This window comes from Lonchura striata, chromosome 6, assembly GCF_046129695.1.
Source record: "Lonchura striata isolate bLonStr1 chromosome 6, bLonStr1.mat, whole genome shotgun sequence".
NCBI classification, from domain to species: Eukaryota; Metazoa; Chordata; class Aves; order Passeriformes; family Estrildidae; genus Lonchura; species Lonchura striata.
Window position 1 is genome coordinate 45910424 of NC_134608.1, and position 26219 is coordinate 45936642.

General features: G+C 38.4%; 1 protein-coding gene across 2 annotated transcripts; it reads right to left on the reverse strand.

The window, feature by feature from the left end:
- Nucleotides 1-427: 427 nt before the first annotated feature.
- Nucleotides 428-25624, reverse strand: TOLLIP (toll interacting protein). Of its 2 annotated transcripts, XM_021526702.2 has the most exons (7): nucleotides 25424-25624; nucleotides 18509-18658; nucleotides 16372-16554; nucleotides 15177-15329; nucleotides 13192-13282; nucleotides 9508-9528; nucleotides 428-3898 (listed from the first exon to the last, which is right to left on the reverse strand). In XM_021526702.2, exons 1-7 carry the CDS (start codon nucleotides 25454-25456, stop codon nucleotides 3684-3686), a joined length of 846 nt encoding a protein of 281 aa, XP_021382377.2. In that variant the 5' UTR covers nucleotides 25457-25624; the 3' UTR covers nucleotides 428-3683. The 2 variants fall into 2 exon arrangements, with proteins under 2 accessions (XP_021382377.2, XP_021382378.2); XM_021526703.2 differs by lacking the exon at nucleotides 9508-9528.
- Between the last annotated feature and the right edge of the window lie 595 nt (nucleotides 25625-26219).

Genomic DNA, 26219 nt, shown 5'->3' on the forward strand with positions numbered 1-26219 from the left:
TAAAGCCAGCTTTTTTTGTAGCTAGAATAGCACCCATGGTCCATTTCACTTTGACAGCATTCCCATCCAGAGTCCTCAGTCCTTCACACTGCAGCATTCCCTCCATACCCATGTGCTGTTCTTCCCTCCTCCCTCGCTCTCCAATGCTGTCCTTCAAACAATGCAGCCTCACTACTGCCTTCTTCTGTCCTCCAGACTGCAATATTAGCACATTTACTTGAGAAAGCAGCCCCTAGAAGCATCAGAAAGAGGAATTCTCAAAGTACTTTTGAGCATTTGCTGTTACTGTTCCCACCAGATGGTCACATTAAGAAGCAGTGTAATTTTGCCAACCAACGTTCAGCACTGAATAGAAGACAGTAACCAATACCTGAATTTTAGATCGAAGACTCACACTGTGGTGCTCTCCAACAGAGACATGATACACTTTCATTTAGATGGTACATTTATTAAATTAGAATGAAAAAGTTAATGTACTTTAGAGTGCAAGAAACATATTTGGACACTGGACCTCAATACAGAGAAACAATGTCTTCAGAATAATTACAGCAACACAACATCCTCTGTAGGGTATTACATATCAACCAAATAGGCAATAACGTTTATAAGGGGGAAATAAACCCATTGAGTACCATCAGCAGATGCAAAGAGCAGTACAGAAATTGCAAGGATCTAGCTAGACAAAAGATGTTCCTACCTTTAGCAAGTTGAGGCTCTTGGCAGGACTCAAACTATACTGAGAGCACTAACTTTTAGCAGATGCCTGTCTTACATAGCTGGCTTTGGCTCCAAGCTGCTGGAAGCTGTTGAGCAGAGGAGCAGCATCAAACACAGTATCACCCCACTAGCATGTTCTCAAAAGCGACAATCATGACTGAGGATTTGTTGGTTTTAAATAGAACACAGACTTTCAGCTCCAATACCTTAATTTCACAGACCCTAAAATAAGTAAACATTTCCTGTATTTTTTCATCTCTCTTCAAGCCTAACAACAAACAGCTGAACTGGAAGGATATGTACGCTGAAAAGCTGAGTGGGCTGATCACTTTGTTCTTTTTAACAAGAGAAAGTAGCACATATTGATGTAAGAGTTTAATCTTTAATGCTTAATTAAATAAAGACTAAAAAATCCACAGAACAATATTTAAGTATAGTGTAAGATAATGAAATCCCTCTACTGGCAATACTGCTCCTACATATCCTATTTTCAAGTCATATTTGTACCCTGGTTTTGCATAACATTTGCCTAGGAAAAAAAATAGACACTAAAAATATATCTAAGAACAGGAGTCTCCCTCAGAGGGCCAGAGTCAGTTTATGAATAAACCTGGCTAGCTTAACTTTTACACTTACCCTTTCTGACTGTTAGGACTGAAAGGTGATTTTGTTCTGAGCTTGAAATGGAACTGTAATAAGGATGCAGTAGAATTCACCAGCCATTAAGTTGAACCATGACCACTTGCTTTTATGAAAAGCTGTATTATGAATCCCATCATTTTAATATAAAAATTTAAATATGTACATTTTCCCTGAATTGATCCATCCCTAGCAATTCAAGCTATCTATGTAAAAGTTCGAGTACAGGATTTGTCCTGGAGGTATCTAAGCATTAAATCCTTACCAACATTCATCTTCTTGGGTCATGATGTCACAAAACACTCTGCTTTTATAAAGACCAAATGCCTCTACACCTACTTAATCACAAAATTTATCATGATTGTAAGGAAGGGGCGAGACTAGTTTCTTGAAGAATACCCATTTAACTTTAGGAAACAAAAGCGTGGCAATTCTGCAACTACAGTACAAGAACTATAGCCTTGAATTTTATTATTCAAAATCCAGTTGGAGAATGTTTAAAGACACTTATGCTTTCAATGAGAAGTTTAAGATGTTAAGGGATTCATAACAAAACTTAAAACTGTACATTATGAAGAGACAGCTTTAAAAGGTCAGAAACTGGGATAATTTTTGGTGCTGTATTTTAAAAGTTTCAGTATTACTTTTAATAATTAAAAAAATAAATATTCATGCTCTACTGCCAGTACTTCCTAAAGGCTACTTGAATGTAGGTTGTGGGGAGATAAAATCAGTTTTCCATCAGATAATAAAGAAAATATTTTAAGCATAGGACATAAAGTATGGGAAAGAAGAGAATATGGGTCGTCATTCTCTATTCCAAACCTGGCTTTAATGTTCTCATGAATCACTCAAGAGCCTAGATTTCAAGCATACATTCATTTCAACTCTTGAAAATATAAAGGTCTATGGCTATTGTAGAAAGTATTTGAAATCAAACATTAAAGAGACAAAACAGCAACATTGCACATCACTGGAAAAATAAATTGGTGCAGACTATTTAAAGTGCATTACTTTACAAAAACAGACACCACAGAAATTCATCCGACAGGTGTAACTGGTGCATAACTGTATGATTCTGCAGCTCCAAAATCAAATCTTATTTGAAAAAATTACACTAACAATAAATACAAACACCTCCTCTGAGGATCAGACTAAGTCAGATATGTTAAATTGTCTCTCACATAGAAGTTTATTTCCATCTGCATCAAATAATAATAAACAGACTACAGCAGCTGCAGTCTAGCATGTCACTAAGCAATTCATAATGCCATTCTAAGACCCTGAAGCTATTTTTCGTGCTTATTTCTTATTACAGGAAAAATACAATCATTTTCCCACTAATGTAAAGCAATAACTTTGCTGAAACATAGGTATAAAGAAAGAAGCTTTATAACCAGATCATAGATATCTGCTTTTTTAATGTAAGATAACATCTTAAATAATTCTTTATGACTTCAATAATTTTCCAGGTATAAGTATCCTTACTTCTGCACTTAACCTTTGAAATAGCTATAGGAATGCAGAAGTAATAGTTAGAGTGCAATTAATTGTAGAAGTACATTAGGGCTCAGTCCTATTCCCTACTACAGCAATACATCCTGTATGAGTTAAAAGTTACCTCCTAAGATTTTACAGATACATAACAATACTGTGTGGGAGGACAAAGCCCCAAATGCACACCAGATAATATATTACTTTGGTGCCCAATGACTAAATGGAATAGAAGATGCCTATTACAAATATCACCAGTACAACCTAAGAAATTTAGCTTATTAAATTAAAAATCTTCCATCTAAAAGGTGTGACTAAATCACAGTAATAACTAAACACCACAGTATAAGGAAGGGTCTCTCCTTTAATTTCTGGCAAAAATAGGCTGCTTGCTGAAACCTAAGAACTTTCATTAAATCAGTTGTATTTAAACAGCAAACCTTCCATGGAAAGTTTTTTTTCCCCAGTCTAATAAACACTAGTAAATCTTGTACTGCATAGAGTTACTTTGTAAGAGCAAGTTTATGAAAAGGGGGAGAGAAAGAAACAAAGCAGCATTATTCCCAATCCCATCAGAATATAGCCACACAGGGCACAGCTGATAGTAAAGATGCCTCACTGCTCTACTGTAGGACATAAGCTAAACTGAGTATGTACAGACTGAGAAAGAAAGAAGACGAAGATCCAACTGTCCAAGGAGAAAAGGGGGACAATCTGTCACACACGATGCACTAGCAGAAAGCTGTTGGGAAATTCTTCTTCTAGCTAAATCCCTGGCTTGGCAAGTAAAAATAAGTGGCATCGAGGACAGGGACTATACAGGAAGTAGGCATCTATGATTCTTCAGCCATCTGAAGTAAGGAGTTGATAGCTGCATCCTTGTTCCCCCTCTGAGCTTCTAGCACTGAGCGGATTACTTCCCTGTCCATGTTGGGAAACATGTCCTGGATAGATTTCAGGTCCTCTTCATTACACAGGTGCTGAGGGTTGACTGCAGGAGGTGGTATTGCCATTGGGACCATGCCTGGATTACAGACTGCAGGCATCCCTACAGATTAAAAACAGAAGAAAGAAAGCCACAAAACATTCATGAGTAGGGGGGAAAAGGAAAAAAAAATTAAAAACCCACAACAAAAAAACCCAGTGATCTTGAAGACAAAAGCAGCTCATGACTTGTCCCAACCCAACAACTTCAGCATTTATTTATTCTGACATGCATTCCAGAGAAGGAAGAAGATTGCAGAGATTATACCTACACTGTTGCAATTGGAAAATATTTTTCTGGAACAGGATCTCACCCCAAGGTTATATTCCAGAAGTTATAAACTACAGTATGGTAACAAGAGGTAGTGTTCAAAATTCGGTACAACTTGAATTAAACAGGTTCACACAATTCACTAACCAAACACTAAATTCATCACAGAAAGGTGTGGTTGGTTTTCCCTACCTCCTATTTTAGTTCCCAGTGTATTTATGTTGTGATGAAAAAATGGTTTTACATCAGCAATATACACAGCTGATATTTAGAAAGACAATGAATGCAATTTCCAGCGTATTCAAAGGAAAGCAAAGTACTTTGGTCCACTAGGAGACTGGACCACACAAATAAACAATTTTTAGCAGATGTTTTTCCTGGCTAAAGTTCCATCCAGCCTTCAAAGTCACTACATGGCAAAACAGCAACACCTCTAGGGGCACACACTGCTTTGTTCATCTCTCTTCCAAAGGACAAAATTAATCTGACCTGTCATTTTTCATTAACTTCTTGTATATCCATGTAAAATAAAGCACTGGCAGTTTACAGAATTTTAGAAAATGAGTATTCCTATTTCTATTAAAAGAAATTACTAGACAAAATCCCTTTTTCATCACGTGAGAACTTCTATCACTAAGCATAGAACTATTGCTGATAACACTGCCTTTTTGTTTAGTATAAAACTGAAAACAGATTAATAGTACATATCTACTTTTTTTTTTATCACTTCTGAAAATAGTGTATTTCACTTCTTCTCTATGTAGTTTCAGATCCTTATTTATCTTAGTCCCACTCCTTTATATGTTAGCTTCTGCAGTTCTGCAGAATTTCTAAGGTAGGGCAGGAAGTATCTGTAGCTAGACAGAACCAAGTTCCAGTATCAGCTTTCTATTTGCTTTCAAGCATTTTATGCACAGTTTCAAAGACTATTCACCTGATATTTTTATAAAGTACTCTACAATAATTCAAAGACCTTACTCTACAGTAATGACCAAACTGAGAAATTATCACCAAATAAGTATTCGTTAAGATTAGATAAGACAATCCTTTACACATACTTTACCACCAGATTTAATAATAATTTTATTTTCCATTTATTACAATAAGATCCTTCTGCAACCTGTGGCAGTCAGAGAGGCTTAGAAAAATGCTAAGGGTTCTTGTTCTGACAAATTGTCTTGGTTCCCTCACTGACTTTTTTAAGAAATCTGATGCACCTCCACAAAGAAGGTGCATCAAATTCAACTCCTTTAATTAGATGAATAATCACCTATTTTTATTGGTTCATCAGCTTTTAAAAATAGATATTAAACCACAAGATTACCTTTATTGTATCAGAATATCATATGATCAAAAGAATGCTTAGGAAATAAGCAGCTGAGAAGGTGATATACACAGACCACACCATTCTTTCTGATGTACTCAAATACCTATGAATACATACAGGCTTTTCCTACACAAACGTGTCACTTCCTCCTAAAGTTTACCTAATTACATGTTTGCTTTAAAGCAGTCCATTCTAATCTTCCTGGGTTTTAATCATTCTACACAATAGAGAAAATGGCTACTTCAAAAATGTTTTCCATTGAAACTTCACTTTGCTATCCTCCAGTCCTCAGAAAACAAATCTTTCTTCACCTGTTATGGTCTCACATTCCAACTAGGTTTTCCTGAACTACCTTACATAATTATATCTTTATTGTTACTTAATTACATACATGATTCTAGGTTTTCTGCTTCTTTAAAATAAATAATTTCTGCTTCTTTTATGCATTTGATCTTCAAAAGCCTTGTTACACAACCTAATAACCAGTTTAGATTTAACATATAATTTAACACTTTCACATCTCCATATATGGGAGATCTACCAATTTTTGTCAGAAACATACTTTACTGCTTTACTTAACAATTTTTAAGGTTCTCTGAGTGTTGGTTTTGGATTTTTTTTTAATTTGGCACACATTTTCTTTGAACAACTAACTTTTTACACAGTTTTTAGTTTGCCTACTTGCTTTCTATGTATTACCTTAATCACTTCTCTGTAAGTTAAACAAAGGATGAACTATTTGCATCATCACCATTATACATCTTCAAAATAAGATCTCTTTTTGAGAACCAGCTGTCATATATTGACCAGGAGTAGATGAGAAGCTGCTTCTCTTCTACTGAATTCTGACTAATTGCTCAAAAATTGTAACAACAAAGCATATGTATAACCAAGATAATTTTCAAGAATGCCTCTTTGCAGCCTCATCTCTCTTAGCATAATGACTGAAGTACCTACGTGATTGAAAATATTGCAATTATACTACTTCTACGCAGACATAACATCTAAAAAACAGAGCAAAGAGCAGTTTCAATACTTACCTTGTCTCTTCACAATTTTCTTCCCTCCTATCTAGTCAGAAATGTCTATACTCACTTTAATGTGTAAAAATGTTTTAGCATCCCAGTGACTTGTTTCTTCTGTCAGCATAAAAATGCTATATTATAACTCACATTCAAGGTTGATGAACTACACATCAACTCTGGCTGACCAGGTACTCTAAATGAATATAGTATGACTGCGAGCACTGCACTGAGGATTCCACCGGATGTACTCTTTCCTATTTCTCTCCTCAACTGGGACTCCTGTCCTATCTCAAGGGATCCATTACTGATTTGTAAACACCTCCCTATTTATCTATGTTCTCCAATTTTTATTTTAAAATTCCCCTTTTAATCATCTTAAGTTTTATTAGAAGGAAAATAAAAAAAATAACCTAGAAGCTTTAAGTCTAACACACTGGCTGCATCTATCCAAAAAGGTTCATACCAAGTAATAATCTCATAAATTTGTTACCTGCACACTGGAACCATATTTCTGCCCAGCCAAATGCATCACACTTCTACCACAGGTATCTGTCACCTTTTATGAACCACCCTAAACCCTGGTTCCACAGCTTTTTATGGCCTTTGGACCATGGTCCCTGGAATTCTGTCTGGCACTGTGTTTGAGCACACAGCCCATCAGACACCCTGGAGGAAAGCTACTGTGCAGTCCTGACCAACACTGCAAATACATTTCACCCAATTACCCAGCAGCATTTTGCACTGCCTCTTTTAGAGATTCAACAAACCTCAACTCATTCCTCACACTGCCTACAAACAGTGCAGGCATTTAAAATAGGCATAAGAAGATGTGTGACCTCAAAAAAATAAAGTTGCAAAGCACCTGAAATACTCGAGCAACAGAAGTTATGTTTTACTTCTAACAAACTTCCCAAGATGTTTTTATTAAGTCATCAACACCGTAAGATTATCCAACAATCAGCCTAAACAGTGTATGAACTATCCATACAGGAGGTCAGTTTAAAGTATTAACCCAAATTAAACATGAGGCTGTTTTCTCAAGTACCACAGCATCCTACAGCTTACCAACACTGTTTCAGTGTCTTATCAGTGCCAAAATAAAATCAAGACTAGAACAGAGTTTTCCTTACTGCTTTCATCAAAAATAGGTAATTATGAAGCCAGACATCTGGACAGGCAGAACTCAAAAAACATTTCCAATATAAATAATCAGTTTAAGACACAAGAAACTTCTTGTCCATATTGTTTCGCACCAAGGATTTTCAAAACCCATTTTCTCAGCTCTTATAATTTTAGCTTATGCTGTCTACAACTAGACTACCACAGAAATGGAGTTAGTATCACAGATTTTTAATAAATACCTCCATGATAAATGGTTACTTTTCATGAAACTCAACATTCAAGCTATACAAATACCAATTTAAGAGTACTTTGGGTTTTTCCACACTCAGGCTAAAAGCATCCATAATTTCTGATTTACAAAACAGAAAGTACAACTTAAGTATGACCTTAAAGAACTATGCACTGAAATTTAGCAAACAGACACATACATGCAGTCATTAGAGAAAGTTCTAATAAGCTTCTAAATTATCAATGTTAAGTAAAAAGCTGCTTTAAGTTAAAAAACCTCATATCACTGACAGGTGAAAACTGGAACTAAATAATGTAAGAATCCACTCCCAGTGGAGTTGTGAACTCCTGTGTTACTCTCAGATATTTGGTACATGTTATAAATTAGAAGAATGGAGCATTGCTTTCCAATTCAGTGAAATGGCAATGGCAAACATGCTGGCATAAGCAGTGACATTCCAATACACGAAACAATAGCAAGTCAGTTGCTACAAGCAAAAATGAAAGCATCAAAGCAGAATTAACAGGGTAAACTTTTTCCAGCTGCATACAAGGCATTACACACATGTAATTTTATTTTCTTTCTCAGTCAAGTGCCCTATGTTTAATTTCTGAACACATTATCAATTCTGTCCCATCCATAGATTCCTTCAGAGTAAACTCAGGAACCTTCTCAGCATGAATTCTTTAATTTAAATGAAGAAATTGATAACTCTTTTCTAAAAAACAAAATAGGTCTTAAAAATATTTGCTCCAGGAATAAATCTCACTATTAAAATATGCATACCATCTCATTGTTTAAAACGTCACTTCTTTGCAAACTACTAGAAAAATTAAGTGTATGAAACAACAGAAAAATGCTAAAATTCCACTGCTCTGAATAAACCAAATATGTTGTGACAACCACAACAGTTTCATCGACAGTATCTTTATGAAGTTCAAGGCATCAAGAAATGATTCTGAATGTATTTGATTGAAGGCCAATGCTTTTATCAAAGATAGTGGTGTCACATCAACTTTGCATAATTCAAAATCAAAACTGTCAGAGTAAAAGAAGTCTAAAATGAAGGAAAATTAATTCCTCTAACATGATTTGCCTTTAGAGTTCTAGTGAGGTACTTAATTGACATGGATTAAAAACAGAAGTGCATGAAAAATATGCACTGATGAAAAAAGTGCCACTTTTTTAAAAGAAAGTCTTAATTTCCTTAATTAATCTTCAAATAAGCTAAGGTAATTAGCAGGTTGTCTTCTCAGTGTCATTGCAAAACTCAGTTTTTTGCATTCAAGTTTACCAAAAGTCACGACATTACTGGCTTTTCCACCAATGTTGCAGTAGCCAAACAACTGCAAGAATTGCTTCTCCTCTAGAAAACCAATACTATCACCTACTGTAGCTCACTAACATACAACAGCTTCAGAAGAATATCCTAACATCACATTATATTCACCAACATTGTCATTAGCAATCAGTTTAATCATTATAGCACAAAGCTGCGCAAATGCCTTTAAAGACTTTCCAACTGGTTAGAGAGGCTTTAATAATTTGCAGAAGAGGCATTAAATTGTTCTACTGTTACAACCAAGTGGCAATACCTTGTTATACAGTCTGCTGTAATAAATAAAGCTGTTTAGGTGAGTTCATGCAAAGACTCTTTAGTCAATGAGGATGGGAGTGAGAAAAGAGCTTGGAAACTTACCCAGAGCAAAGTACTCAAGCCCTAAAGACAGGTGAAAATGAAGGGACAAGGGGAAAGGAATAAGACATGGGAAAGAAATATTAATCTATTTTTAAAAGGATATTAATTATTTACCTTCCAATGGTGAAAGTTGGATAAAATGAGGCAGCTGGGTAAAACATAAACTACCTAATACTAAAAAACTAAATGCTGCTAGGATTCAGTCGCTCAACTAAGTTGCTTCAACACCCTGAACAAGTTTCCAAAATGTGTTGTTTAAGCAGAAGTAACAGTCAGGGGAAATGCTACCAAAATAAGTAAGCCACCAGGTCTTCGCAGCAAGGATTATATTTTACAGACCACAAAGGACAACATACATCCATGATTCTCTGAACAAATACCAGTAACATCACAAACTAACCCATGATTCTTCATAAGGACACCTAAAGGAACAATGTGCATACACACACAACTTTGCCTCAATGAAAAGTGAGATTCTTGACTCTGACAGGACCCAGAAACACACAGGTTTTTAACATGGGAGTTTACAAAATAAGTAAAAGCAAGTTTCCTATTTATCCCATGAATATTTAGTACAGCTGCCTTATTGAACTAATGTTTTTTAGCTCATTGTCTCTGGTACTCTTCACTACAAGACACTGCAAGCACCAGTATATCAAAATAATCTACAGTTTAAGTAATCTTTAGAAAAAGAAACAGGAAGAGGTGGTAGATAAACTGAACTTTTATAACAACAACAGGGTTCACAAGTTCAAATTTTTGCACACCCAATCCATAGATACATCACCTATGGCAGCTATAGCTTCTAAGCAGCAGCTAGTGCTATTGTCAGGAGTTATTGATTTAAAAAATTTTGCAATTAATTACCAAGCTGCAAGAATATACTACAGACTCTTCTGTTCTTAACACAGCTCCATCTACCACCAAATGTGAGGAAATGAGCATCAAGCTTACCACAGTGATTACCTGCTTGTTTCTACTGTTTACCTCAGCTTGTATGACAGAGTGTGAGGGTTATCAGCTCCTTCAGCATTAATTAGAAGGCTAGTGAATTAGAAAATTAGTTTTGAACAGTTTTCTGTTACAGAAAAACAGCTTGGCCTTTGTGACACACCTAAATTTGACTTAACCATCTCTCTTTAAAGCACAATTATTTTATACAGTGAACAAGTAACTGTTAAAACTGTCTGGATAAGCATTTTAGCTCACCCATTCCATTTCCATCATAGATAAGGAATGATTTGATTCTGACAGTCTTCCACAGCAGAATCCCCTTCATTTCAAATATAATAAACTATTCAGTTATGCTCTTCCACTCCTCAGAAGGAAAAGAGTTTGTTTACTGACTCAAATAATTTAGCTGCACAGGTAAAAAACCTGAACTAAAAATATGTAAAGCAGGAGCATACTGATGTCCATCACCCTTCCTGAAGCAGTCTCAAAAGGAAGAGAGCAAACACTGTGCAGTGTTACAAAGGAAATGTACAAACACAGTGGGCCCAGAAGACACAAACAGTTCACTTGTGCAAGGAAGGCCAGCATCTTGCATGCACCTTTCTGAAAGAGTTTACAGAATTCAGAAGGAGCATCTAGTTTAATATACAGAAAGTATTTAAAAATCTCCAAGATGGCTTCTAAGATGCACTATTGTTTCCTTTTATAATTTGAAATTACTTTTATTAAGCCATTAAATACATGAAACAGCAAAAGCATTCTGCAGCCAAGTCACTTTCCAACTGCAAACCTAAACATCCATCTAATTATATGAGTGGGTCATTGATTAGTAAGTCAAAGCTTTAGAACTCACAGTGCTTTGGGAAATTTTGATGGTGTCCACAGAAATTCTAGAACAGCAAACATAAAGCACAGTAATATTTAAAGAGTGCAAAAAATATGAAATGTAGGTCAGTGGTGGCTTGTAAAAAGACTGGCATTTATGAAGTCCAGGAATTACACTCAAACTTTCCCAGAACAAAACAAGAATTCAAATCCAGAGGTGGAACTTTGCAATGCTTTAAAAATACAAGTCACAGATGCAGGAAAAATTTTGAACAGAGAATAGTATTATAGCAGCAATTAAACATGCTGGATCTTGGTAGAAGAGCAATGTTCCGCCATATAGACCCCAAATTCTTTAGCTGCTAAAATATAGTTGTTGTAATGCAACAACTATCACTTGCAAATTATTAGTTATTTCTTCATTTGTCCAAATAGAAAATATTCTCAAGATAAATAATTTAGAGAATATCATGATTTGCACATCCAGTACTTGAATAGCAAGTTTGAAGGTCTTCTGTAAGTTTTATCTTTTTAAGTTCTATGTCTAATTTCAATTATACCGAAAACTGCTTCTTATCTTCTTTTTATACTCCGGCACAGCTATTCTGTAATATGAATATTCTCATTCTGGTCTATTCAAGAAATTTGTTCTCACTTTCTATCAGATCTTTTAACTCTAAACAAGATGACTGTGTTTGAAGTTCACTACAGAAGATCTGGTTTACCACAACAGAATCATGCTTTGGAACGTACACTCTGGTTCAAAGCACTTCACTGGCAAGACTTAAAATCTGGCAATTAAACTACAGAGATAAAAAAACACCTAAAATGAAGCAAACTGCATGTTTTCATCAGGGAATAAAGCATGCAGCCCAACTTTTTCACATTTAGTTCTAAATTAACTCTGTAATAATGAAACAGGAGGTATGATTCCTAACTTACATATCCAGTCTTCTATTGATGAGGTTTGTTCTTATAGTGAATGGAAATTTAAATTCAATAATTTCCTAGTCATTTTAAATTCAATCATTTCCTATTCTTACAGAAACAAAATAATATATATCTATATCTGTCATGTAATCCCTTAGCACTTTAATTATGCCCCACAGACACTATCATAAGTTAAAAATGAAAAGCACGCATACTACTGAATAGATAGCCACAGAATAAACTCGGGGTTTTAAGAGCCATAAGTTAAACACAAACTTAACTGAACTAATCAGTTCCCCAAGCAGGACAGATTCAAACTTATTTACGTACTTTAAACTTTTCATCCTTGACAGAAAAATTACAAAACATAAGTTAACACATTTTTTTTTACAAATCCAAAACTCTCTTTGAATCAACCAAAAGCACTGACAATACCTGCTGTAGTTATGTAAATGCATCAAAAAGAGCTATCCCAGAGCAAACTAACATTTTTCATGCACTGAGCTGCGAATACTTCACATGCCATGTAGTGAATTCCCTTCCAACAAAGCATCTTCAAAGACCATAGAAAAATTAATCTCACTGTGGGCTATAGAACCTGCAGCTCCAACAGCACAAATCATTTGAAGCACTTTCTCAAGTGCAAACAGCTTCAGACATGGCTTGTCCCCACTTAAGTAAACACAACTTGAAGTGCAGCCTGCTAGACAGCTATTCAGAGAAGCCTTCACAACTTGATAGAAATTTTAATCCATTTAATCAAACTCATACAGCTCTATTAAACAGGGTACAAAACTGAAGGCAGACCTGTACTTCCTTTGTTCCCTCTTCTCATAAAAATATATAATGGAAAAAGTGATTAAGGAAGAATCTTAGATGGCCTCCTTTACATGCTGAAAAAACAGGAGTAATTTTGTATTTATTTCTGCAACAACCTTCATCTGGAAGGTTCATTGTCAAGTAGAGAAAACATACCTGCTATAGGCACATATCCAACTCCTTGCTGATATACAGTGGGCATCAGGACCACTGGCTGGGGCTGCATCATCATGGCAGCTGGCAAAGACTTGATAGAAAAGGCACAGATTAGAAAAACTCAGGAAATAGCCAAAAAATGCCAGCAATTAAGAGTGTTTGCAAACAAATCATCACATTGCAAATCCAAGTTCAACAGTACAATATGACTATGCTGAGTGCTAATCTATATTAAGCAAATCTCTGGCAAACTAACTGAACTACCATCTTTCAAATGGCAATTAATTTGCCCAAGAATCAATAAACACACATCATGTCAAACTCACCTTTCACAAGAGTGATGAAATGTTATCAAAATGCATTATTTTAAACTACAGGTTTAATCAGCTTTCATGCCTTAGTTCTTGTGAAATACAACATATTCATCATAAATTAAATATTAGACAAAATCTGATTTTTATTCTTATTTTTTATTTTAAAAAACAGTACACTGCTCCTTGAAGGAAATTTTAGCTTAAATCAATTATTTTTGGAGTAAAACTGTGCTTTAAACAAAATATCAAATTGACTCTATTCCCTTATACTACCAATATAACTTCAGTTATATTTAAGTTCAGTTTGATCCTTGAAAATATTGAATATTATGAACAGTACATTCACAGGGAGACAGTTTTCAAGGTTAATTATAAACTCTTTTCTTTCCAGGGTAATGAAACAACTGTTCAGATCTGGGGCATAATGTGAATTTCAAACAGCAGGGAATATCTGTTCCCAGCTGTGCAATGAACAGCAACTTGGAACTTCTGATGACATACAAGTGCAGTAGGAAGCATTCAGGGCTGCACGTGCTAGTTGTTATACAACAGGTACTTGAAACAAAGGTGACAGATAAGAACACTCCAAGAGCGGCTAAATAAACCAGTGTAGGTCTGCAGTTCATGACCAGTAGCACCAAATGAACACGAAAGGAAATGAGAAACAATGTAATCTCAAGGAACATTCAAACTACTCAAAAACCACCTAAGACAGAGAAGAGTTTCCATTATTCTGCTTTTAAACTGACATGAATTTTTAAAGACTTAGGGGATAAAGCTATTGTTAGATTCCATGAAGTTTTAAAAAAATTATTAATTTAGAAATTACAATGGACCATTTAGCTGAGGATTTCTTTTTTATATGTATAGTAGCACAGTGCTAAGGAAACTTTCCTGTCTGAACATCCAGGAGCCACTCTGGCACCCACTCCAGTCTGTAACTGCTGAGACCAAGGCCCCTTTGCAGTAGGTGGCTCCAGGGACCCCATGGGTGTCCCTCTTGGCTCCCTGCACATCCCACACTCACAGTCAGGGTTTCCTTCCCAGCTCAGCTCTGGGTTTCCCACCACAATGTCACAGACATCTGGATCCTTACAATAATTTAATCATGGTGCAGTAACACAGAAACAGCTCCAGCTGGTGCCTCCAGGGAGGGACCCCCAACAAAGGAATCCCTGGGTTTCACATCCTCACAGTCTGTGCACCCAGTCTGGGGTCTTCCTGCTGACTCACCAGCTCCTGCTGTGTCCCAGTGCCCAGGCCCTGGCCTGTGCCACAGGGCCCTGTGCCCTTTGTGCTGCAAAGGGGCAGCACCAGGTCATGATCCCTTTCCTGGGGCTCCCACCATATCCCCCAGCCAGGGCACAACCTGCAGGTCTCACTGCAGCTGCATACCCACCTACCTGCTCTCAGTCTACTCCCCAACAACAGGAATAAGCTGAATTTTTGGTAATTGCAAAACAAGATAAATACCCATTTGCCACCCCACCACAAAGTATTTAGTGTCTTTATGAATATTTTTGACTGCTATTCCCAGAGTTAAGTATAATTATTTTAAATGCCAACACACACAAACACCCAGTACAGTACAACAGATCTACTTCAGTCTAAAATATCTCCCTCCCACTACTTAAGAAGCTTCTCTCCCTTCCCACCCCAAACTCAGCTTACCGTGTATGACATAACCAGATTAATCATTCCTTCCTTGTCATCACCTTGCCTTCCACTCAAGCTATACCATTCATCCTCCACATTTCCTTGTTTCAGAGACTCAGGAATTGTAATGTGTGTCCAAGCAATGCGGTCATCCATTGAAAAGGCTCTCTGAAATATAATTTGAAAAGTATTACCAAATTAATTGTCCTGAAAGAAACCCCAAACTTCAAATAATCCTTGACTAACACTTCAGTTTTAAGCTATTAACTTTGTTAATTTTATTCCCTTTTGAAACTACTGAAGTGTCAATAAATATTTTGACCATCTCCTTTCCAACAAGGGTGAAGGATACTTTCAGTGGGATTATAGATTGATTGCAGATATTTAAAGCAAGAAACTGAAAACCTGAAGAGAACACTCTAGAAATACAGCATCTTAATATCATCATAGCCCATGTGAATCTCATGACATCACATCAGAGGCCATTACATGAACATAAACCTCTTCTGTTTACTAGGACAGCCTGTGAACTCCAGCAGATAAAAGTACTGACCTGTCCCCCCTGTTGCAGCAATGAAACACTTGAACCAATCAGCTAAGCCCTCAAAGCAGCATCCAAAAGCATTGCTTATGTAATGACCACACAACTGCTGCACTGTCATGCACAGGGAGAGAGGCAGCAAAAAATCAGGCAAACCATGACTTTAACCTTAGCTGTAGCCTCTTAGTTTCTCCTAATAAATCGTAGCATATTTGTAGTTGCCAGTTTTATTCTCAGGAATTCCAAACTTGGGAAAGCTTCCAAGCTCTTCCTAGGTTACAATAGCACTGAAGAATTTTCAAGTAAAACAGCATTGTACAACAGGCTATTTTTAATAGGAGCAGTGAAGGACAAAGCTGCAGGGCATTTTGATAGCCAAGAGGAGCTTAAATAGCACTCAAGACATCTTTTGCTTCTCTTCTTTTGCAGGCAAGCCTGCTAACGCCCCTTTATCAGCTACCAAAGAAAAGTAACAGTTCTGATATTTTTGGGGAAGAGCAAAGACTTGTGAATTGCTGCTTTTGGAATTCTGAAAAATTTTTATCATCTCCCAGAGAACATGGCTAAAGAACTGTTTGTGCTAACTCATTCCTTTCTGCAAGGTTTCACCCAAACCTCAGTCCAAACCGGAGATAGGGAGGGGTAGAAAAAATATATAGCAGTTCTGACCTCATCAAATATCTCTAGGTAAAAGGAGTCCACACCCGGGGGAACAGTGCACTGAATAACTTTGTTCCAGCGGGGGTTCTTGGCTCCATTATGTGCTGTTGGAGTTTCATACACAGCGTATCCCAGCCGTATTCGGCAATATGGATCCATGCGCGTCATTCCATAATTCTTTGCCAGTTTGGCCTGAAAAGAAAAGAAACCCAGGAAGTGTACAGTACTGACATTAACCTGAGAAGTTAATTAGTATTAGTTCACAGTAAGAACCAAATATTGAACAAAGGATAGATTCAATTCTGTGACAGAGAGAAAAGAGTTAAAAAAATAAATAAAAACAGCATTCAGATTAAAACGTAAACCAGTAACACCATTAAGTGTCTGGGAGACCTTGAAAAGGTAATAACTTTTTACCTATTTATTGTAGAAAATACGCATCTTCACTGCAGCTAAAATAAATTACTTCATACCAAAGCACAGAATACATGATTACAAGGACATTGCCTAAGTTCAAATTTTCCCTGGGTATCTGATCTCCAACATACAATCACAAGTGTAATCTCATAGGTAGCCTGTCCTCTTTCACTTAAGTTCTTTTAAAGGATGAATTAGAGAAATAAAGTACCTTCAAGAATATCACACAATCCAAAAGCACAACCTGCAAAAGCAGTTCAGTTGAGGTAAACTAGTCATAGTAGATCATACATTTCAAATGTGATTATACACTTATTTCAGCATGTGCATTTAATAGTAGTTAATTCAGTGGACAACTTAAGGCCCAACATTACTATAAAACAAATGCTGAATAGAATCACAAGAGATCCAACATACTTCTGCTGTAATATCAGAAGACTAGAACAAAACAAGGTGTTGACAGTCCTGAACACAATACTGAGTACCACTGCACAGCTGTCTTTAAGCAGAACTTGGACTTTCTGCATGTTCTGTTTCTTTGATTTATACTAAGCAGCCCATGGTTCTTTTTATAGTAAGACAAGTGACAAAACATAGTGCCCCAGGGCATCTCCCACCGACAAGATGTTTACAGAACTCACAACAGCTGAGGCTGTGCACAGCATAACATCTATCACAAAGGCTGCACCTCAGGCTTGGAAAGCCCTTTTCTCCTTCAGGGAACATGCTGGTTCATCAGTACATACATTACAGCTGGTGAGAAAGGTCTCAAACTGTTTATTGTAAATGTGGACTTGAAAATAAAAGAAGAAAGCTGGCATCCAGTCTAAGCACTATCTACATTCTCAACTTGTGGGATTAGAGTGTTTCTCAAACCTTCATCCAAAAAAAAGGCTGTGTGTAGACAAACTCACCACCACCCCTAAATATCTGCAAGGAACAAAAAGCATCAAATTACCCCCCCAGAAACTTTTTCTGATCTTCCATCAGTTTATTAGTAACAGAATTAAGGCATGCTGTTTGATATATTTTATCAATACATTTAAATACAGTACACTTCAACCAGATATTAATTTTTTATAGGTTAGCTATATCACCGCAAGTCTCATATGCAGAATGGAACATGTCTCAATATGCAGCCAAGATTCCATAGCATTCCTGCAGAAATTTCTAGACAAATAGAGAAGAGAATCTCTTGTCTGTTGTACTGTCATTCAGAAGGACCTTGATAGGCTAAGAGAAGTGTACAGACAGGAATCTCAAAGTTCAACAAAGGAAAAACAATATATATGACAGTAAGACTTTGGACCAACTGGCTGGAGAACAGTTTTGAGGAGAAAGATGTGGAACAATACATACAGGAACTGCAATTCCATATAATATCCTGAAAATTACTAATATTCTTCCAATATTAAGTCCAGGAACTTTCTGAACAGAAGTTTTCAGAGTAATTTGTTCACTGCAAAAATACCTCCTGAGTTTATTTGATTATCTGCTATAATAGCAAGGTTTACAAGAAATCGCTGCACCAGGCAACAATGAAACATGAAACTGGACAAAATGCTGATGTACAGAAAAATGAAGCTCCAAAACCTTTAATAATTACTACCCATTTACAAATAATTTAGTAACTCAAATTCCAACACAAAATCTTTTCATGTCCACCAATTTTAAAAATGGCATTAATTATTTAAATTACTTAATTGTATCAAGATGGCATAATTTTTACCTGTACTACAGTAATACTGAGTCTTCCTACTGTACCCATTGCTCCTCCATACTGTAGCTGCTGAGCTGCCTGGGCATCCAGCTGGATTTGCTGTTGCTGCTGGGTTGGGGTAATGCGAAGAAAATCTTGAGGAAGCTCACCAACAAATACCTTAAAAAAGAAAGAGAGGGGAAAAAAGAAGACTTTAAATTTTTATAATGGGAAAGAGATAAATCAAAGTGTAACAAATTAAGGAGAATTTAGTCTTGTTTTGACAGTATGAACGAAGAACTAATTAAATTACAAAACTGCCAACTCATGTAAAATGTTCTCCTTTTCAGAAACAATAATTTCCAACATAAGCCTCTGAAAAAAAGTAGGACAGAGAGCCAAAGCTGCTCTGCAACTAAACATTTAAGTAGTCCATACAAAATTCAGAAACACTAAGTATTACAACACATTTATATATGATATCTGATGGCATCCAGTTCTTTCAATTATTCATCACCCACATTGTGTCCAGTTGTTCCTGCTCCAAACATAGCACAGTGCTTTCATCTGAAAGGTCACTTCCACAGTCACCTTCAAGACAGACTGTAAAACAGGATTTCCTATGGACCAAATCCTGCAATGCAATAAAGACGCCCTAATGCTTTTCCAGTGTTAAACACAGCCAGCCTGCAACTAACCTTAGTGACAAAATTCTACCACATTCAAAACAACAATGTGGGAATTAAAAATCTAGTCTATCATGAAAATGAGCCAGGACAAAAAGTAGTAGTAGAGAACTTCTGTTACATGAGTCAATATGAATCAGCATTCCCTATGGATTTTCTGTTAGCTTTACAGTATATTATATAGCTTTACTTGTAAATTCAACAACTCAGGTTGTTTCTAGATTTTAAAGGCTCAGTGAATATCATCAATTCAAATACATTTTCATTTTAAAACAAAGAGATATAATAAATTTTAAAAGGGAAAAACGTGTCATAGAAAATTTATAATTAAGCTGTATTTTTTCTGCTGTCATGATATAGTTGATCTACAGAAGATGAAAATCCAGTTGAAGTGTAGTGTATTTATATGTGTTGATAAAGTAAACAGAGTGGATGACATATTTAATAGAGAACTGTCTACCTCATCAAGACAAAAGACAATGCAACTTCTCATGCTGCAATCCCAAATGAGATTACTCAATCATGTATCTGGCAGACGCATGCCTAGAGAACATAATTTAAGAAGCTAACAGGCCTTGAGGACATAGCTTTTCAAGATTACACAGCATTTGCATGTCAGCATTGCAACTTGGAGACAGAAATTGTAGCTCTTCCCAAATCACATGTATGACTATTCTGTATGATTATCTGAGAGTCTCAGGATCCTGGCAACAGCAGGTGTCACATGCCAGAAAGGAAGTTTATCTGAAAAGTTCAGGAGGAAGTACTGAATGCCTGTTTCAGGGCTATTGGGAAGCAGAGTGAAAAGGGAATCAGTTTTGCTTACAAGTATCTTAAAATGTTATAATTAAAAACCTAAGCAGCTGAAGTTTTAAGAAGTGGAAAGAAAAAACAGGCTAGAAGTTAATAAAAATAGAAAGTTTATTAAAGTTTGGCTGGCAGTGAGACATGGTGTTATAACAGCCTTCTCATGGAATACATGTAATTTTAAAATAAAACATAATCCACTTAGGCAAGATCTGAAATGGTCCCAGAATTAGCAAGGAAATGACATTTACAACATAGCAGGGTTGTGTTGTAAATACCATTGGTCCTCCAGTCCTGGCGCTTCAGGAAGTTTCAAATCCGGTACTATCTACCTCTAGGAACAGACATCATAAACATTTCCCATAGTCAGAAGTGATAGCACCCCTGAAATCCCACTTCCATATTATGCAAGTTCCCTCTGTCAAACTCCCAGAAATAAGGATAGCCTCTTTTGTCTCCATCTTCACCTGGATATTGGAAAGCTGAATTCGTTCACAACAGAAGTCTAATAATAGCTTTCACTTTGGAAATTTTAATTTATAAAAGTTAACCCATATCTGCTCCAAAATAAAATAAACAAACTGGTCTCTGTACTGAAGTCCAAAGGGGAAAAAGCCCATGAAGGAGACCAAAGTTTTCTTATAGCAGTTAAGTTGATTCTAGATTATCCAGTTACCTCACACAAAGCCACACTCTTATCCTAGAACTGCAGAGCTGACATAGATAGAAACTAAAACCATCTAGTGTTAACTAAGTTAGCAAAAGATCTGATTGGTAAGCCCTTCCAAAAGGGAAGAGTGGGGAAGAGGAGATACAGACACTCATATGTTCAATTCTGACTAATATTTGGTTCACAAGTCCTGGTAATATAGCCTGTAAAATATCTAGAGAGATGCTTACTGAAGGGAATTACTCTGTATGTTCATATACTAATTATCAGCTGATTCCATATTGACAGAGACAAATCAGTATCATGCAATCTTTTTATCTGTAAAGAAAGCAGGTCAATTTGCATCTTTCTCAAAGCATTTAAAAGCAGGCACATAACTGCCACCTCCCAAGCTGAATTAAAAATACAAAGTTACATAACCAGAATACAACCTTAATTTTTATTTTAAAACCAAGGAAAACATATATGACAAGTTTGTGTTACTGATCCTACTCCACAACCACTTTGAAACTAACACGCTTCCCTCTAACGGCACTTCAGAAAGAATGTGAAATTCAAGCGTGTTCTGTCAATAGCTGCAGAAGAAATCATTAATTCTGTTTAGCAACAGGACAGGGATGGGACTACAACTCAGAAGACAATTTAAAAATAAGCCTACCTTATAATCACTTTCTAATAAACTTTACTGACAGCAATGCATCTTAAAAATATGGATTATCTAGAAATAGAATAACATTGCCCCTCCCATCTGCTACAACCACCTAAGAGGTAGTTTTGTGAATCTTCACGTAGAATGCTGCAGGTATAAAAACTGCATCTCAACTTCTTCAAACTGAGCATGGTGTGATATTCTACAGCTATTTGACGTAACTGAGGATGAGGCTGTCTCAGTCTCACCTTCCTGCTTCTTATGCAACATTAAATGGTACCAGAGAGTTGTAAAGTGGGTCAGTGTAAAACCTGATCAGAAGAAACAAGGGTTGGAGGCAAAGGGAATAGGAGGTAAGTTGTCAGAACCATCAACTCACTGACTGTGCAAGTACTGGCACCTGCGTAAGGGAGGGAAAGGGACACAGAGCCAAACACAGCCACAAATGCCCCAAGTTGCAGAAACATTTGCCCAGACATAATACACTCAGGGAGCCATAATTAAGGTTTCCACACTAGCAATTACCAAGAAGTCTAACGTGAAACTTCTTTGAAACATCAGAGCTTTAAACGCTTAGCTACTCAAAAATTTCTGACCATTCTCCTTTAAATGGTTTTACTATCTTTAAGAAAGAAAAAGTGAATGACAGTTTTGAACTATTATTCTATGCTTTACACACTGAAGAAAAATTGGTATGAGATAGGAAGCATCCAGAGGTCCTGAAAGAGCTGATATTTGTTCACAGCTGCTCTTTAACATCTTTGAAAGGCCATGGAAATCAGAGTAACTCGGGAGAAAGACAAATATCATATCCAGCATTCCAAAGGGCAAGAAGGAATACCTGAGGAACCACAGGCAGGTCAGCTTCACTTCAGTCACTATGAAATTAATGGAGCAAGTGCTTCTGGAAGACACTCCTTGACACATGAAGGGGAAAAAGCCAAACAGGGATTAGGAATAGCCAGCCTTTACCAAGGCTTTAAAAGAATAAAAAGCTGATGAGCCATCTGCCTTCTCCAAAACAAGAATATATGACTCAGGAAAGCACAAAAGGTATCAAAGCAGGATTATTACAATCTGAATGAGTAGACTACTGGATGGAGGAAAAGCTGACTGAAGCATTAAGCTCAGAAGCTGAAATTCAGTGGTTAATGACACTGGAGGCTCGTTAAAAGTGAAGCAGTTCAGAGATCTGTACAGAATCTAACTTATGCGTCTAATGTTTTTCCCCAGCAACAAAAGGTGAAGACAAAAGGCATCCTTATCCGTTTTGAGGCTGACACTAAATTTTACAAGAAATGGCTGGTATACTTTAGGACAGGACCAACTAGAGACACAGAAGAATTCACTGGCAGGAATTGTGTGAAATTCAACAAGGGCAAAGACCTGTACTTTGACCAGAAAAATCCATGGCACTGGTACAAACTGGAGAACAACCAGCAGGACTGCCTGTACCTCTACAGAGGTGGAGAGCAAGCAAAGCATGGATGAGCAGAGGACACTTGCAGCAATGAATCCTAACAGAAAACAGCACTGGATCAACAAGAACCCAGCCAATGGGCTGAGGAAAGGAAACAATTGCTGGACCACACCTGGAACACTGACAATTTGGGGCCCAGCAGTACATGAAAAACAATGAACTCCAGGGAGACCAGCAAAGATCCACCAAGAAGACCTATGAAAAGGGCTGGAGCACTTGCAATGCCAGGCTGAGGATTTGTTTGGAATACAAGAAAGTTAGAATGCACCTTTGTAGCACCTTTCTGGTGTCTGCCAAGAAGTCATTGAGAAAGGTTGTCTTCCGAGATGCAACACAAAGAGAAAGGAGATGTCAATCATTAAACTGAAATGGGGCAAATTTCACATGGGAAAAAGGAGGGGGCAATAAATACCTGCAAAGAATGGCAGGAACTATGGTATACCAGCATGAGTTAAAAATAAAAGACAGAATGAGTGTCCATATGACATCTGTGTCTATGCCTGGAGAAGTGAAGGCTCCACCTGGGAGACCACAGAGCACCTCTCAGTCCCTGAAGGAGCCTACAAGAAAGTTGGAAAGGGACTTTTGACAAGGGTCTGTAAAAAGTTTTGAAGAGTCTCAAGAAAAAAACGCTGTCACTACTCATCAGAGTAGAGTTTATTAGGGACATTAGGAGCAGAAGTCTATGCAGTCCCAGGTTGGTATTAATCTAATCTGGAAGGACATGATGCATTTGCCAGCATGGTAACCATGATAACCGTGGAGAATAACCATTAAGAGTAATTTTGGTTATGACTGGCTAGATAAGGAATCACAAATATAAAGTTTTGGTGGCTCAGTCTTAATCTAAAGCCTGGTCAAACTGTTTATTAATAATCTTACTTGTAAAAGGTATCACTTAGAAATCCTTGCATATTCAGCTATAGTTGAGATTTAAAAAGCTGATTTGTTCATACAAGATTACAAATGTGAAAATGCACTAATTCCCTAACATCCTGAAAAGGGTCAGAGATATCTGTATTCTAGCAGAGTATTTAAAGTAACAGACAGGATGAATTCTGTTTCATCGGAAAAACTGAACAGCAAATTTTAATTTAAAAAATTTTCATTACACACCAAGTAAGCAGCATCACAATTAGAAAGTGCAGGTGTAAGACTGGCAACAGCCCACTCACAGTAGTTTCTCACCCACGTGAAACAACCTTGAATATTTTCTTGCTTGTTCAAACAGAAAGACTGAACTGTTCTCTCCCTCAGCAAAGAAAAAAGTGGTTCCCAATCCTTTAGCACCATTTAGTGGCTAATCATTTGTAATGCAGTTGCACACAGAAACCAGTAAATTTTATTTTCCTCTCTGGAAAGAATTAAGAAAGGCTGGGATGGACCATATCAACACTCCCAGCTGTGAATGCCTGCTTAATATTGCATAATTTATTCACTCATTTGAAAACATTCAAATATCTGAAGTGGGTAAGGAAGAAAAGGATGTTCAACAATGTCAGCAAGACATTAAAAAAAAACACTAAACTTGAAGCCCAGAAAGTCAAAGCTGTATAAGATAAATTATCATATGCCTTTTGTCAGGCTTCAGTCAAGTCTAGGAAACAAAAGATTGCCAATAGATTATACAGGACTACCTGGGAAATTCTAGAACAAGACATCTAGGAGATGTCTTGCAACATTCAAGAAAGTCTAAGCAGTTATGATAAATAAAACAAATAAGGCACTGTCATAAGAAAAGTGACAGCAGTGCAGTTTTTCAAATAGCAGTAATTCACCTCACTGTTCTTTCCACAAGGCTGCATAATTTTTTTTAAGTAGCTGTTTCTACATAATAAAATACAGCAGTGTACATTTACTGCTTTTTAAAAACCCCTCATTTCACCATAAGCAATATCATACTGTCAATGACTACCAGATCCTTTCAGACAGGAGGAACAGACAGGAACAGCACATCTGTTGAAAGCTGATGTTGTAACACCTCATATGCAGAACATCCCGGTGTGAGGTATGATTATCCCTGGGCAAAACCAGACAGTGACATATTCTCAATAAACTGCCAGCACCAGCTCCCAGAAGGCTGGTAAATCGGTTTTAGACGGCTCAGCTCCCGTCCAACCCGCACGCCTACATCCTGCACGGGACGCGCCGTTGGAGCTTGCCGGCGGCAGCTCCAGGGACAGCGGCCCGAGCGTGCCCGCCGAGCTCCGCTTCCAAGAGAAAGGCCTTTAGCTTTCATTGTAAGCATTTCCCTCATTGGAAAGGCTTTCCGTGTAACCGTTTCCCCCCTTGAAAAGGCCTGTGGACAAAGAACGTGCAGGAGAGCCGCCGCAAGGACTCCGCGCAGTTAGGAGGGACTTTCCCCTCCCCTTCCCCAAAGCCTCTTGGCAGGCGGGGAGCCGGGAGACAAGGCAGACTTCCCTCCCCCGCATCCCAGCAGCCTGGAGGAGATGAGAGGGCTTTTCTTCCCGCTCTGGCGCGGCCGGAGCTGGGGCAGGCTGAGAGACACGGAGCCTCCCTCCCTCCCTCCCACAGCGGCGCCGGCAGAGGCCGGGCGGGCCCATCGGGGTCTGCAAGCCGGGCCTCGCCCGCCCCGCGCGGCGAGCGGTAACAGGAGATACCCCCGAGCGGGCCCCGCGCCCGCAGCACTCACCGGGCCCCGCTGGGTGGTGACGGTGGTCGCCATGGCGCCTGGCCGGGGCCGCGGCCGAGACCCTTCCTCTTCCTCCTCCTCCCGCCCCGCCAGGCCGCCGGTGCCGCTCCCTGCCCCGGGCCCGCTCCGCCGCCCGTCACTCAGCGCGAGCCCCGCGTCACCTGACGCGCGAGCCCCGCCTCCGGGGCAGCGCAGCGGCGCCGCCTTGCGCATGCGCCTCTGCGCGCACCGGGAGGGGCGGGCAGCCGTCCCGCGCGTGCGCTGTTGCGCTCTGCGGCCGCCGCAGCGGAGCGCGGCGCTGCGGGGGCGGCGCGGCCGGTAGGGGGCGCCGCGGCGCTGCGGCGGAGGCGGGGCGGGCGCGGCGCCTCAGGCCGCCATCTTGTGCCGGCGGCGCCGCTCCCGCGCGGCCGGAGCGCCCCGCGGGCAGTGCGGGCCGTGAGGGGCCGCGGGGCGCTCCTCGGCCCCTCTGCCAGCCCTGTGCGGAAGGGAACGACTCATTCACTGCTGGCCTGGCCCCGGTGGGCTTCCCAGAGCTTGCTGATCAAGCACAGCCCTTTCCGGGAGAACAAAAGCAGCTTTAATATTCATCCAAGTGCTGCTTCGGGAGATAAAATCTGATTATTTCAAAGCCTGTTTAAATAACATAACTGTTTCCCGTTGTTAGGGCTGTTTCCTGTTGTCAGGATCTGCTGCGCAATTTTAGCTATTAATTAAAATTCTAGCGCGGATTTCGGCAGCTGGAAATAGAACAGTGCAATTAGGAATGCTCCAAATATAGCACCCTTTTTTTTTTTTT